The sequence below is a fragment of the Copadichromis virginalis genome, linkage group LG5 (assembly GCF_057382275.1).
Source record: "Copadichromis virginalis isolate Kocher_CV1m ecotype Utaka linkage group LG5, C_Virginalis_male_GT1.1, whole genome shotgun sequence".
In the NCBI taxonomy this organism is placed as follows: Eukaryota; Metazoa; Chordata; class Actinopteri; order Cichliformes; family Cichlidae; genus Copadichromis; species Copadichromis virginalis.
The window spans coordinates 15,561,955-15,578,101 of NC_140622.1; the positions used below are offsets into that span (position 1 = coordinate 15,561,955).

At 41.1% G+C, this 16,147-nt stretch overlaps 1 protein-coding gene across 4 annotated transcripts; it reads right to left on the reverse strand.

The window, feature by feature from the left end:
• Positions 1-1,081: 1,081 nt before the first annotated feature.
• tacc1 (transforming, acidic coiled-coil containing protein 1) lies at positions 1,082-15,027 on the reverse strand. Of its 4 annotated transcripts, none has more exons than XM_085456183.1 (14): positions 14,472-15,027; positions 12,545-12,654; positions 9,146-10,466; positions 8,709-8,744; positions 8,275-8,338; positions 6,169-6,394; positions 5,506-5,570; positions 5,119-5,244; positions 4,956-5,032; positions 4,804-4,847; positions 3,678-3,841; positions 3,480-3,586; positions 3,228-3,348; positions 1,082-2,665 (listed from the first exon to the last, which is right to left on the reverse strand). In XM_085456183.1, exons 1-14 carry the CDS (start codon positions 14,630-14,632, stop codon positions 2,600-2,602), a joined length of 2,688 nt encoding a protein of 895 aa, XP_085312309.1. In that variant the 5' UTR covers positions 14,633-15,027; the 3' UTR covers positions 1,082-2,599. The 4 variants fall into 4 exon arrangements, with proteins under 4 accessions (XP_085312309.1, XP_085312311.1, XP_085312312.1 ...); XM_085456185.1 differs by having other exon boundaries at positions 6,169-6,358; positions 14,472-15,026; XM_085456186.1 differs by lacking the exon at positions 8,709-8,744 and having other exon boundaries at positions 6,169-6,358; positions 14,472-15,025.
• Between the last annotated feature and the right edge of the window lie 1,120 nt (positions 15,028-16,147).

Here is a 16,147-nt window from a genome sequence, read left to right on the forward strand (position 1 = left end):
TCATGTGGAAAGAATGTGTAGTAAAAAAGACTGAAGTGCCAGGCTTGGAACAGGCCAGCTTGATAAGGTATGTATGTACTGTTGGCCTATGCAAGAAGTGTAATTCAGAATAAAAAGCAAGTCTTCATATCAGTCATCACCAGATGTCAGATACTAAAAATTATAGTATGTTGATCAAAAAAACTTGCACAAATTCTCTCTTCTTCTCTCTGCTATCTAAAAACCCAGACTCCAGATAGAAATGAGCCTAATTTAGAAATTAACTAGTGTGACACTCGATCCTAATTGATCCCACAAAACCAGTAACCTCATAACTGCTTCACTAGGAGAAATAATGTGTTTCTACAGTGAATCTGATGGCATCCGTAGCAACATTTGGCAAAGTCCTAATGTTCCTAACAGCTCAAGTTGAATCAGAAAAGGATATATGTAAGAGGGAAACTGGGATTTAATGAAGACAAAGCCAAACAAGCAAAATTAGTGATTATTGGGTAACAATGACCTGCTTTCCACAGATTCTGTTACATGTAAATGATTGACAGCCCCACTCGAGTCCAGAGGAACAGGAAGCAGGCTGTATTTTCATTCAAGCTGCAACATAACATGGGGATGTAAATCACATTTCACATAGGTGACTGAAGTTTTTTTTGTAGTCTACACATCTAAATCAATTTGTTGTTGAAATTAAGGCAGCACGGTGGCATGGTATTTAGCACTGTGGCCGCACAGCAAGAAGGTCCTGCGTTCAATTCCACCATCAGGCCGGGGTCTTTCTGTGTGCATGTTCTCACGGTGTTTGCATGGGTTCCCTCCAGGTCCTCCGGCTTCCTCCCACCGTGCAAAGACATGCAGCTTGGGATAGGTTATTTGAATAATCCAAATTGCAACTAGCTGTGAATGTGCGAGTGAATATGAGTGCAAATGGTTGCCTGTCCCTGTGTGTTGGCCCTGCGACAGACTGGCCATGCAAGTAGGCAATGACTCCTATTTAGCTTGCCTCTGTTTTCATTTATTTATTGCTACAACGGAAGCTGATGATTTAAACGAGCTTAAATGATTGTGACCAAGAAGGAGAGTGGCATATTATTAAATCTTAACCATTTATTAAGGAATGCACAAAATATAACAGTTGACATACAATCTGAGTATACGTAATTCTTTCGTTTTACAAACATTAGCAACACAATTATGAATACTCTTTTTATAAAGTATAAAATGTACTATAACTGTGAATTTTAAAAGCACCTTCCAACTAATGTTAACACCACCACGACGGGACATGAGGTCACACTGAAACCCACTTCATTTTGCTGTGACATTTGGCAATTGATTGTGCTGATGTAATGAAGGCTACTGTACAAAATGTGTCTTTTATACACTTCGGACCAAAAATGCACTCGTGTGCTTATTCAAGTGAAATCAGACCAGAAAATATTGATACAGCAAAAGATGTACAATGAACCCGACAGGCCTCGCTGATCTATTGCTGAAGGTGATAGCACTGAAACTGCAAATCCACTGCAACTGACTGCAGTTCAATCATACAAGAAATACACTGACTACAGTACTCTTTGCAAACAGCTTGGAAACAACTGCACAAAGAAAAAAAATAAACCTGTTTGTCTTTCTTTTGTTTTCTCTCAAAAGGCACAAGCAATGTTTTGGCTCATAAATAAAATATGGACACAACCCCAAATAATTTTTATGGCAACTGGTAACTTTTCCACACTCAAACGCAGAGCAGTCGAAAATGAAACATGCCACATGGTTTTGTACTAGAGCATAATAAAAGCAGGTTTTACAATATTAAAGTCAAAGTATCATCAAAGTGATTAAAAACTTGGATTTAATATTTGATTCTTTTGAAGTGCTCTTTATATTTAACAATCCCCAAGATTCAAAAACAGCTTAATGTAAACCCACGTATAACTGAAGGACACACTGTGTAAACCTGTGAAATAAGAAATACAAACTGAAAGGCAACTTACTTAATCTGAGATAAATGACCTGAAAACTATACAAAATGATCCATTTAGGCACTCAGCACATGGATTGTATTATTAACGCAGTTAATTGCAGTATAAATGTGCTCTGGTGTAAAGAAAATGTGCATGCATCCCTGCCAGCGTCATCTTTTCCCTTAGCTCCTGCACACATGCAGTGTAAAATGGGGGTGGAAAATCCTTATGAGACGAGACGTGATGAGACAACCCTTGAAAATGGGTAAATCCCAGAAACGTAAAATGATACTTTACTGTAAATCCTGAAGCAAAGGTTTACAAATCATTGAGTGACTTATTAAAAAAAACAAACAACAACATTACATCCTGTTATAATTGTGTGCTTCTTCAATGGTCCTGACATGACTAACACAACAATAGTTGTACTCTCATCGTATTTCAGTCTGAAAGGAGAAAATGAGCAAGTGCAACCATACTGTCCTTCAGTAATATACTGTATATTTAAACAAACAAGCAATGAAAGTTGCAATGTGCCTGATCTATGATCATGTAAAAGATTTAAAGCAGATGTTGTTGTGAGAAAAATCTGGAGCTGAAGAGGAAGCAATTAAGAGCCACATAGTTTGATGAAAGGCGTCCTATTCTGTTCCCAGTTTGGCGATCAGTTCATCACAGATCTTGGTGAGCTCTTCAATCTCTTGATTCTGTAAAAGACAGAAAAAAAAAATTAGAGTTAAATGTGCTAAAACTTAAACATATAAGCCATTCAGAATTTATGGAGTTAGTGGGACTCTGCAGCTTGTCCTTCTTTTGACGATTTTGCTTTAAGTAAACAGAACATTGCCCTCTAGTGGGCAGTTCAGATCATTGTAAATTAAGTGCATTTAAAATCACTATTCTGCTGGACTGTGTTCTATTTATAGAAGTAAAATAAGGAAAACAGGAAATCATCCCTTTCACTATCTTGAAGATTAACCCAAATAAAAAAGAAGTGACAGGAAACATCAGGATTTGCGTGAAGCAGTGACTAAAAACTTCCAGAAAAAATGACTGCAAACAGCAGTTCATTCAACAGTCAGACACTGGTGCTTAAACTCGTCTTGTTTGACATCTTTTTGCAGAAGAAAATGAAAAGTGTATTCAGCACACAGACAAGACCCAGTAGAGCTTTCAGTCTTAATTACCTAGGTTTTTCAGCACAATTTTCCATCACTAACACAGTTAAACACAGTCAGATCATTTTAATTAAATTTGCTCTTATCCTACCTTCTGAAGGACAGCTCTTTCAAGTGACTCCACCTTCATCTGCTCCTTTCTCAGGCTTGCGTTTAGGGCCACACTCTCACCGTTTGCCTTGGCACGTACCTGGGCTATGTCCTCACTGGCCCTGTTACAGAAGAAACGATGTCAGACAATGTCAGAATGAGAAATGACGCCTAGCTTTGAAATGTAAATGGAATTTCAGGAGTCAGTATTTGAATAGAAATGAAATCTTGGAAGCCTAAATTGCAGACTTACTTGTCGAGTTTCTCCTCAGCGTGGATTTTGAGGGTTTGATATCGCTGCTCCTCTTGCTTGATCCGCATCAGGTAGTCTTGAGCACACTTCTTTAGCACCTCCTCATTCTGGAGAGACACATGTAAAACAGGTCTAGTCAAGTTATGCGAAGGTGGCCCACACAGCTTCTCATGTGATTCATACTGAGACTCTACTGACCTTCTTAAAGCCCTCCAAGACTCCCTTCATGTTCTCATACCGCCTAAAGAGGTCAGCAAAGGAGCGCTCCACTGAGTTGAGGTCAGCCAGGGCCTGATCTCTCTCTAAGGTCAGCTGTCTCACTGACTTACTACATGACAGGGTCTTCTGCTGCTGCTCATCCTCTGTAAATAAATGAGCCAGAGTATAAAATAAGGGCCAAAAACACACAACAGCTGTGAGACAAAACAGTGTAATGCGATAACACATGAGTGCACATTAAAAATCCAGAATAGACAGTGTAGAAATAATGTTTTATGACAATGCTGTGTTTTTTCCAAAGTAACAAATAAATACAAGATTAATCCCAGGCTAGAGTGGGACTCCTAGCTTTTCTGGTTAGTGGTGGTCCTCAGTTTAAGGTCAGTGCAACAACAACAGAAACATAGAAAACAACAGGCTATTTATATGGGTATACAGTGTAATGTACTTGGCTTGAAAGTCAACAACAGGTCATGCTGGTGAAAAATGTCAGACAGCAGGTGGAAGTAAAAGGTCGAGCTGATAGCAGCACAGGTCTAAAGTGAAACCTGACACTTTATTTTTTATAGCCGTTGACCAATAAGGCAACCCCCCCCCCCCCCCCCCCCCCAAAAAAAAGACTGAAGCCACTGACTGTGCTGTTCTGTTCCACCACACTGTAACTGTAATACAGCCTTACATATTACCTATAGGCTGTTAAAAACAAAATAAAAAGACTGCAGCCTATTAGACTGTCTATTACACAGTAGGTTGGTATTACACGTGTAGATTATATGCATAGAATGTTAAAAAAAAAAAGAAGTAAAAAAACATATACAAAATAAAATGCACGGCTGAAGTGTGCTCAGCTGTTGCATTGCATCCATGCATCTGTTATGATGTACATTATGAATTGAATAGTCTGATGGCGGTTGCGCAAAAACGACGTGTAATGGATACATGATGGTTTCCTTTTTGTATAAATATCCACATAGATCAGAGAAACAAAATGTACATCTGATTTGGGGGTTTGTTTGAAGAAGTCACACAGTTGTTGGAGCAGTAACGTAGTGGATAATAACAAATTCATGGAGAGCAAAATCACCACTAGGTGGCAGCAACTTACCAATCATCTGTGCGACTGTTTTCTCATATTCTGCAACTATTTTCCTGTCAGAATAAAAACCCAAAGCAGTTACTGTCATCTTTGTTTTCACATGTTCAATTGTGTTTAATATAACATAGACAGGAGCACTCAGACAAACAAATGCCTCGTACCTCATTTCCATAACCTCTGCTCGACTTTCTTCATATTTTCTCTTCCATTCATTGACCTCAATCTCTTTAACGATGATCTGTTTAGACAGGAGAGACATAAAATTAAAAACCCAGCTATGATCAAAAATAAACAGTTGAGCATAATAACAACCGGCCCTTTTACCTCTTCTCTGATCAGGGTTAGCACTGCAGCTTTGTCCATCTCGCTCAGAGGCACGCTGTCCTGGGACAGGGCTGCTGTGTCAGGGCCCTCATTGCAGGTCAGTTTTGTTGTTGTGGACATCGCACTCTGTGGAAGGAAACATATTGTTTGAGGCTGTTTTGAGGCAAGTAGCTACACTACAATAAATATTACAAAATCTGGTTTGGCCATAAGGTGCAAGTGATGTTATCTTAGACAAATATTGTGATTCATTGAGCAGAAATAGCTATGAATGAGAGCATAGTTGGACCTGTTATTGCTAACCCGAAGAACAGCTGACAATGAAAAACAATCCTGTCATGCTAAAATATTTATACCCCCTTGCTATTGTTCCTATAGTCCACTTACTATATCATCTTTCAGGCTGAAGCTGTCCTTCTCCTCCAGCTGGTCTGCAACCTTTGTCTCAGAACCTTTGACAAGATCAAACACGTAACTCAATAAGAAAAACTACTGTAACTATCCATATCACAGTTTTCAAAAACAATCAAATGCACATGAAGTAAAGAGTTCATACTTACTATTTGTCTAGTTCTGTGCTTTTTGTTTTTGTTTTTTTTATTGAAAAGACTGCATGGCTGGTCCTTATGCACAACTGTGGGGAGCAGTATAAATACTGCCCAGTGTAGTATTTATACATTTCTTTTATCCAGGACAGAATACTGCTGAGCATGCCTGGTACATTTTTCTTCCCCTCCCTTAAGCGTGACGCAGTAGTTGTTGAGAAAATTATGTAACCGCATCACCTTCCTCGTTCACATCGTCTTATCAGTTTTATTAATAGAACTTGCTGTGTAAGCATCCTTTCCACTGAGGCTGATTTAAAAGAAAATCTAAGATATTGTGCTTTTTGACTTAAAAACATTGTCCTCAGACGTTACCTTAACTTTTAGCCAAGTTCTATCCAAGCAAAGCCTCCGTTCACTCTATATTACCGTCTTAAATACTTAAATACTCATACTTCTAAACAGAAATAGGCCATGTCTGTACAAATGTCACTGTAGAGCTTACCATCCATTATCACTGGATCACTGCTTAGCTGCTTTTTTGCAGGTGCTTTATTGCATTCTGGCTCCTCTCTCTCCTGCTGGCTGTCTGTTGTCTGTCCCATCATACAAGTGGAGGCCAGTTTCTCCTCATCAGTGGCATGATGAACTCGCTGAGTGATTTCTGGGGTCTGTACCACCACTTCATCCTCATCCTGGACATGGGAGAGCGAGGTATCTGTACATATATCCTGCATCACAGTGGAATTTATTCTATTTATGAGATTCTGAAGCCCCCCCCCCTTCCCAACACACACACACACACACACACACACACACACACACACACACACACACACACACACACACAGCCTAAAGGCACTGTTGGTGAATGCGTGGGCACAAAATATCACTTTAGGCACTAGTACTGTGCAAAAGTCCTGACTATGCCTCCAGCATAATGATTGATAACTATTCAGACCAAAAATTTGTCACATTTGGATTCATCACTCAATCAGACCTTTTGGCCCTTTCAGTTTGGTTCTTGTGCAACTTGCCATGCCTCAGCCTTTCTCCCTGTTTCCCAGCTTCTTGGCAGCCACCCTTGTGCTTAGTCCATTTCTAACGAGGATTCAGTGAACTGTAGGTCGATCAACTGAAGCGTCAGATGCATCTCTCGGTTCTCGATTCAGGTCTTTGCTGGAGTCTTGCTGTTTTTTTAAGAACGTTCATCTGCTGTAGATAGTTTTTTAGGGCAGCTACCTTTTCTTTTTTTCTTCATTTGTCCAGTTTCTTTCATTCTTTTAAGGATAAGCTGCACACCATGATGAAATATGCCAAGTTTGGGGGTAATTGATTGTTGGGACACACTGTGTTGGTGCCAAAATGTTATTTAATCAGTATATTATCATGCTCATTGAACTGTGGTATCTTTGGCATTTTTTGTAGATTCAGTTATAGAAATGAGAACAAATCAAATTTTTTTGTGAAAGACTGCTAGTAACAAAGTTTTCTGTATGCATAGACACAACACTGGTTCATCTACCAGATAAGGTGCATTTTTATGCTTTAATGAGTCATAGGTCAGAATTGTTGTAGTTTTCCATTTTCTCATTAGATTTTGTAAATTTTCTCTTCGACTTTTTGCTTTTAATTTGCTGAAGTTTCACTTTAGTTTCCAGAGTTGATTTGCTTATTTCCATTTAGCTTTTATTGTTTGAAAATGTTTAGTTTTAGTTTAGTTTTTAATACCATGTATTTGTATTTTATTTTAGTTATTTTGCTTTTTGTCCTTCTCACTACCAGTACCATGAAACAATACCTGTAGCTTATTCGGGTGCCACGGGTAGTCCAGAAGGAAGGTTTGCTGTGTCCCCTAGCACAGTCTTAAGTGTGTGGAGGCACTTAAGACTGAGAAGGGCTCTTACATGAGGAGAGATATAGAGGGCCAACGTGGGGGTTAACAGAGACCTCCACGCGTTAGCCAGTTAACAGTACCCTGACTGCTCTTAGGGGCCTGAAGCCATGCCACATTACTGATCGTTTGGTCAGAAACATCATCATGAGTGGCCTGATGGAGGTGATTTTCACAGGACTCTGGCACTTCTCCACCCATTCCTCCTTGTACAAAGGAACAGATCCTAGCCCGTTACATGGGCATTTTTTACACGGTATATTTTAGGTCAGCAGCAAGCAGTTCCAGTGAGATAACAATGAAGATCTTCACAATATTGTTAAAGTAAGTTAAGTATTCTGTAGTGACGCCATATCTTCAGGATTTCTCCTGAGGATGATGAAGGTGTTGCTGCTGAGGACAGGTGGAAGCAGGAGACTAATATGTTGACTGCAGAGTGATAAGTCACAATTTTGTCAGCATGCCAAGACAGTACTGCAGAGCTGGAGACACTGCTGATGCTTCTGTGACTCCCTCTCTGTCTCTCGCTCTCACTGTGTGTGTGTGTGTGTGTGTGTGTGTGTGTGTGTGTGTGTGTGTGTGTGTGTGTGTGTGTGTGTGTGTGTGTTCAGAGGTGATGGTGGACAGAGCTGCTGAATAATGAACATTGCGGTGTCACTGCAGTAAGGTGAAGCAGTCGCACACACATACACACATCCTCACAAACACTTATATTACCTGATTACACACGTCAAGGACCAAGGACTGGCTTTCATCGTATTTCTCTACTTTACAGGAATTCCTACAAAACAAGCACAAAAAAATAATGCAAGAAGTTACAATCTATAGACTAAACGTGCTGTGACACTTTAATTAACACACACTGTTTCCACAACCATTGAGCTGTGAGCATTTCTCTGCTTTGGTGTTTAGCCAGATATCAAAGAAAGACCAGTGATGCACATACACACATGTAGAATCATAGTGGTGCTGCTAAACATCTGGAGAGCTCACAAGATGTAACATACATCTCTAACATGTGAAATGAAAGTGAGGAAGACATATATTGCCCTCACATGCTTCTTTGTAAGCCGGTCCTGTTGCAGCGCATACCACGATGAGAGTAAAATGCGAAGCAAGCATGCGTGAGAGAAACGTGCATCAGTACTTACAACAGAAAACAGAGAAACTTGACTTGTTCAGATGTCCTGAGGCCAATAGAATAGGACAAAAGCAGAAAAGTTTGCGGGTTGCACGACAGACGAGGGGGAGGAAAGATGAAGGATGAAAGGGATTAAGCAAGTGAAGGAGGGATTTTGATAAGGGAACAAAGAACAAGAGACAAAGGAGAGCAAGTGAGCGACTGAAGGTGCTTGGCTCAGCATTTTTAATAATCAGCAGATAAAGTTTGGCAATAAACACAAGATGCCAACAGACATGGAAAAGCTGAAACTGGTCCAATGGCTACAGCTGTAACAGCACTTTGAGAGTCTGAATATAACACGTTTGAGAACTGTGTGAATATCCAGTGTATCGGTGATAATGTTATGACCTCAGAGCTTCGAGCTCATGGGGCAAGAAAGAAGGTTTTCATGTTTTTGAGACTTACTTGATTGTTCTCTCTTTGTTTTTCTTGGGAATCTGCCTCACTTTCTTCTCCACCTGAGGTTGCCTTGCCTTTTGTTTCTCTCCTTCTTTTACTTTTTTCTCCGGCAGAGACGAGGTACTGGACGTGTCCTCGTTGCTCAGAGATTTTGAAGGTTTAAAAGGGTCCACAGAAACATCAATATTGTCCGGGTCAAAGCTGTAGGAGCTTCTAGGAAGCTCTGGAGAGTTATTCACCTTGCTATTGCTACCAAATGGATTGAAGTTTGGGTCATCTGACTGACTGGGATCAAAGTTATATGATCCTGTCTTAAGAATAGGAACATCGTCCAAGTTCAAAGGTGTAGAAGAGTCTGAAACTGGAAGAGAAACTTCCAGATCAGGCTCTGAAACTGGCTCTGGTATAGACTGGGGGACTGGTTCTGGTGCTGGCTGTGAAAGTGTTTCTAACACTGTGGGTTCTGGTTCAGGTTTGCAGGAAGCCTCGGATCCTTTGGGCTTCTGCTTCTTTGTAGCAAGTTTACTGATTGTCTTTTTCCCTCCTAGGTTCTTTGGAGGAGGTCTGCTGGCTGGTCCTTCATCCAGGCCAAACTCCATCATCATGGGCTTAACCTCAGATGATGGATTTGTTGTTTCCGAGTGTGCTTGTGCTGCTGAGCTGGCCTCTCCGAGTGGCTCGAGTCTGGGGAAAGAGCCCGGTTCACACGGTGGGGGAGAGTTTTGGATTTTTGATCCGCCGCTGGTGAATGGGTTAAAGCTCTCATCCAAAAGGTCAAAGTTATATGTGACCTTAGGGACAGGAAGCTCTTCTTCCTCGTTTGTGTTAGCAGCGTTATTCAGCGAGGACTTCATTTTCAGAGACGGAGGTTTGGATTTCCTCGTTTTACTCTTTTGAGTAGGCTCTGCCTCGTTGGACAGGCCATTGTATTGTGCCTCTGGTTGAGCAGGAGGTTTCTCCTCAAGGGGCTCTGGAGCTGAGAGGATTTCAGGTTCACTGCTCAGGATTGAATCTGGTTCTGAGGAAAGAGCAGGACCCAGAGCTGAAGCCAGATCTGGGACTGGATCAGCTGCTAGAAGAGTAGCTGGGACTTGGGATGACTCAGAGGATGGAGCCACTTCCTTCTGTGTGGATAAATCAGCAGCAGGCAAAGAGCCCAAATCTGCTGGAAATTTCACTGTTTGTTCTTCTTCTAGGGTCTGAATGTTTATTTCGAGCGGGCCACCCATGGGGACTGCAGGCTCATCCTGACCCATGTTGTGGCTGAGCAGAGTGTCCTGATCCCTGACAGGAGCAGTCACTATCAGGTTCTCCTCCTGCTCCAACTCTGTGGAAGAAATGAGACCCAAAACACCAGAATTAATCATAAAACCAAAACAAGTCTTAAAAATTAATACACACTCCTGCTGCCAGTGCTGTTCTCTTTAATAACACGCCAGCTCAGATGTCAGTGATATCTGATTGGCTCTCTGAAAGCAGGTTAGTCACCAGCCAACTGTTCCAATTGCTGCTGTTGCCATGGTAATATGTTACTATGAGGGCCATGACATTTGTACAAACTCATGCATATGAAAATAAAATTAAAAAGGTGGAGTGGTTTATCATGTTGTGTGTGTTTTAGACAGTAGTGATGGTGGCTGCTGTGGCGCAATCATTAGCTCAAGGGAAGATTTTGAGACCACAGCATATTTCAGCACGCCTGTCATACTCGCCGTGTTCATGTAACATTATGTTGCCAGGAAACAAGCAAAGCCTGCCGATACTTCTACCCAGTTCCAGTCGGATGTCTCCAAAGTGTCACTTTTGACTCCTTTAGTACAAATATAAACTCTGTTGGTGGCGCTTGTCATGTCAGGTAGATCTCACTAAGCTGCACTGCCTGTTTCACCAATAACATGAAAATTATCTATCTGATAAAATGTCATATGTGCCTTAAATAGTATAGGCAGTGATCTGTACTTGTAGTGACCCCAGGCAGATGTCAGTCACATCTCTAACTGTGACCACACCTTTAACTCTGCAGATAAGAGAGAAGGGCAAAACCACACTACCAAAAGGTCCTCATTAATACTTAATACATAACCCTAATTAATCCTACTTTTATTGATCTATAGACGCTGTTTGAATCCTAAAGATTAAAGTAATATATTAAGCTACAGTAGTATTAAAAACTGTTGTTATGCAGATCCAAAATTCTCTACACGTGATGGTTTTCGGTTCTTGTAGATCGACTGTGATCTGTACACTTGTAAATAAAGCCCACTGAGTCAGTGTGGAGAAAATTTCCCTGAGATTGCATCTCAGTTACATTGTCAACAGAAAACAGTTTAATAGGTTATAATATAGTAGTGATTCGTTTAACCCCGCTGAGATCAAATTGGGCTTATATGGTCCGTCATCTAAAGTGAGTTGCACACCCATAAAATAGTTATAAACTGTCATCACGCAGATGCTGATGTAGTAATGGAGACTTTGGATGGACACAGGCAAACACTGGCATTAGCATGTTTACTTTCAACGATGTTTCCAGAGATGCTTCAGCTCCTCCCTGCCCGAGATCAAACTTAGAAACAGCTGTAGGGAGAGATGTTTGCAGTTTGAATGGAAACTCCCTCCTCTCTCCACACTTTCTGACCTTTGCAACTTACTCTTTTATAAAATGTTGTTGGAGCTGTTTTACAGGATGGACTTAATCCTACTAAAACCACAACAGCCACACAAATATGAGGACTACTAAAAATCAACTACTAAAAATCAACATGGGCCCAAAGCATGATAGCTTTGGGCCCATGGCTTGCTTTGTGCTCCCTTCATACTGACCTCTGTCAGTGACTACTACAAAGCAGGGCGGGGCTTTAGATGAAGCTTTTGTTGAACCTGTTGAATTCCAGAGCAAAGGCCTTTCCCACACTCTGCTACAGGCTCCTCCTTTTGGTGATTCAAAGGACAAAGTCAAGGCTTCATCACACCCAAAATCGTTCCTCATCTGCAAACCAACTTACATACCAAGCATGCAGAGCATATTTGGCCACCTTCAGGTATTAACCTTAATTATGTTTAATGAAGTGCATTCTGCATTTGACTGCTTGTCTGTACCCCACATCGTAAGTCATTACTCAATCACACAAACGTTCATTTTAGCATTAAAAAAACATTATTTTGTTGACACACTCTAAACACATGTCCCTCTTGTTGACTATGAAGATAAACACAAATGTGACACCTGAGCATTTAGTGAAGCATCTACCCTTGTTTCCATGGCAACCTTGAAGCTACTGCTTTGTGTTGTGCACTCGAACACGCATTTCTTCTCATATGTTGAATATTGTAGAGCTACTGCTGTTAAGATGTTACAGTGGACAGCTTCTCATCATCGCATTTCTGTCTGTCTGCTGTTGGCCTCACCTGTTTTGTCTGCATCAGAGTTGTTGTTCTCCAGCTCTCCTGGGATGGTCGGCGGGGCGCGGACAGGAGTCACTGCCTCAGGAGTGCCAAAATGACCCTCTGAGTCAGAGCTGTGGTAGTCAGCGAGAGATACATATGAGAGAGAGAAAGATTAAAACATTCAAAACATTAGAAAGGAGCACAGAAGTGATCATATTACAAAAACAGAGAGCACGAGACAGAAAAACTCCTGCTGCCAAAAATAAAAATGAAAGACAAATAAAAATGAAAACCAAACAAAACAAAATAAAAAAAACAGATGCACTATATTGATTCATGGTATCATAATGTACAGATAGTCCCAGGTCAGACCAAGGGTGGAATTCGCCTCTTCTGCTACATAAATAAATACTTTTTAGAAGCATGAAGAGGTGAAAATACAACATCTTGCAACCCCCTGGTGGTAGCATCACCACCTGGGGGTTAATAGTACTACAGAATAACCGGAAATGATTTCTATATTGATTTAGAGCAGGGGTGTTAAACATTAGGCCTGGGACCAGAACTGGCCCAACAAAAACTGCGCATTGTCGGTCTTTGGGAGATGTAAAGGAGGGCAAACAAATTGTTAAAATTAATTTTACTTATAAAAAACTCCTCCAAGTAAAATCATAACACAGCAAAGTAATTAAGTAATTGATAAACAATTAAATAAGAGAAAAATTCATGTTTTTTTTTTTCATTTTCTTTGTTCCTTTTCACAATTACAGGACAGTCAGGGCAACAAGCAACCAGAATTTCTTTCTAAAATTTTAAGCATTCATTGCTTATAATTTAAGGTCAAAGAATTGTGCTGACAGACGTCTTTTCATTTACTACAGCAGCATTTCTTAATGAGCTGAGATGAAATATTGAAAATGTACATGTTTTTCTTATATAAAGATATCTGCAAGTGACAATGCATATTTAAACCTACACTGAAAGGAAGAGCCATTTCACAAGTGACGCATGATGTAAATTAAGTTTGACATCTAGAGGATTCTGAGTAACAAAAATCAAATATAAAAATCACATTTTATTGCAACTTAAATGTGCCACTGTCCCAGCTATTATCCTCTGCTGTTGCATTATGCCTTGGAAAGACTCAGTATTGTCTGAACTGGTGAAGGAGTGAAATACAGATAAAGTGAAAGATACATAGAGGAAGAGGAAGTGCAAGTAAGCCAGCCCACTATTTCCTGTTACATTGCTAGAATCATGGGGTATGAAGTATGAAACTGTAACATCCAAGCTGTAAATGATGTATTAAATCAGAATATGAACATTAAAACAGAATAAAATGATGTGTGATTTTATAACATTGCATCATTCGATTAGATCTAGCAGTAAGAATTGCTGTTGCTCTGGTTGAATCTAATTTCACAGGATAGTAAACATGGATTTTGTCATTTGATTACTTGATACCCGATGACAGGATATTGTGTCTAGTTGAGTGTGCAAGAGTGGAAACAGTTGTGAGCTTACTTGGAGCAATAGTAAGTATCCATAGTGTCAAAGCAGGTACACGAGGACCTGATAACTTGGGAGCCTGTCGTGTTTGTGTGATCTGAGCAATGATTACCTCGTTGAGCTACCTGCCTGTGCAGTGTGAGTGTGTGCGTTCTTGTACAGATCTGACAACGTGCCAGTGAGTCTAAGAAAAACACTCAAACGTGGTGACAATCGAAAGCACAGCCACACCACAAATGTGTCCGCCCTGCAGGACAACGCAGCACGCGAAATATAAAAAATGACACCAATATTTTTTCTCCTCCTCCCTTTCCTCGGCCTATTTCATCAAACCCTTAAAACAGCAGAGATTCTTCAACCTGACAGGCCGACAAGCAGGTAAATAAAACTGTGTGAGCCACCCTATCAGTAGTCACGGGGGCTCCAGCGCAACACTTGCCTGCAGCCTTGAGATCTCTCCTCCTCGTCTTCGTCTACTCTCTCTCCACGTTGCTCCCTCTCCTCGCTGGCCTCCTGCCCGTCTTCATCCTCCTCTCCCTCTCCCCCGCGCACTGCCGTCCATGTCCATTTAGCCCATGACACGGGTGAGAGCCAAGACATCACTCTTTATTCCAGCAGGGTCCTCTGACCCTCTCTCACCGATAGCTGTGGATTGGTTTCCAGCACTTGACTGATCCTTTTCTGATTCTTCCTCAGGTTTCCACCCAACCAACAGCTCTCACATCTTTCTATAGAGGTTCCCACTTCTCACACTTCTCAGTTTCCCATGAAGGGAACTACACATTTTTACACTACCCAACTTGTATATCACTAATCTCAAAATTACAAAGACTTGAGCTGCGTTCTCTGCCCTTCTTATTCTTATTTCCAGTCACGCTCTCGTCTCTGTCGCTCTCTCTCCCTCTGTCTCTGTGGCTGAATACCTCAGCTCTGATCAGCTGGTTTATCAAATGCTGTGCTCACTCTCTTCTCCTCTCAACCCCCTACAAACTCTCCCCTCCACCTCAGAACAGCTCACTGACAGAAAATGCAGTGGGGGAAGGCAGTGAGCTGTCAGCTCAAAGAATGAATGCAGCTTCTCTTTAGGCTTCTACATGACTTCCCCCACGGTTGAAGAATGGTATGTCCCTGTCAGGCCGCTCTTCCACTCTGAAGCAGAAGGAGGGAGTCACAAAACACACACCGAGGGAGGAGGAGGAGGAGGAGAAGGCCTAGGGAGTGGAGGTAGAGGAGGAGCAGAGCTGTTTGGGGCTCCACATTTTATAGTCCAGAGAGAGGTTAGGAATGTGGGGCTGGATCTTAAAGCCCCCCCACCCCCACTCCTTTGTAGACTGTTTAACAGTTAACTGTTTCTCCCATCCAGTGGCAGCCAGACATGCATGACCAGTTCTGCATTTCTGTTGGAAAGCCCCAGGAGATATACCTGGCTGGATTCAATTTGTCTGAGGTAGCAGTTCAGACCACTGAACTGGCAGGAAACCAAAGTCTTCAACGCAGTCAGGAACGGGTGGTAAAAAGAACAAAACACCCCACTGTAGCAACTTAGAAGGAGAAAATTGGGTCTTAAATCTCTCAACAGAGCAATAAAATGGCCCTCTAAATACAGCAAAAAAGTCATTCACTACATTTCCATGAAAACCAACAGAAAAAGAAATATATTTACACGTGTGTGTGTGTGTGTGTGTGTGTGTGTGTGTGTGTGTGTGTGTGTGTGTGTGTGTGTGTGTGTGTGTGTGTGTGTGTGTGTGTGTGTGTTACAGAGAACCCAAAAGTGGCTTGCTTCTAGGACAATGATTTCAAATGTGCTTTTTTTTTATTACATGCAATAAAAGGGGAACTTCTTAAAAGTTGAGAAAATCTATCATCCTGCCAACTATATCAGTCCTTTATTTACTTTTACACAAGACAAACACAGCAACAGATCATCTGGAGAATAGTTTAAGTTGATCTAGGTGGTTCTAGATACAAGAGAAGTCTAGAAATATCCCCTCAGTTGTGTGAATTTATAAAAACAAAGCTTACAGAGCTCCATAGTTGCTTAATTTGCAGATGTGAAGCTACTGACAATGTCTGTAAATTAATATATCACACGAAGAGACAATCTCAAAAAAAATG

Bases quoted from the DNA above. Each gene is read 5' to 3' on its own strand.
- tacc1 (XM_085456183.1), bottom strand. From the start codon at position 14,632: ATGTCTTGGCTCTCACCCGTGTCATGGGCTAAATGGACATGGACGGCA. The intron at 10,467-12,544 runs GTGAGGCCAACA...TTTCTTCCACAG, and splicing joins CTCTGATGCAGACAAAACAG to AGTTGGAGCAGGAGGAGAAC. The intron at 3,349-3,479 runs GTAAGTCTGCAA...CTTCTGTAACAG, and splicing joins GCTGAGGAGAAACTCGACAA to GGCCAGTGAGGACATAGCCC.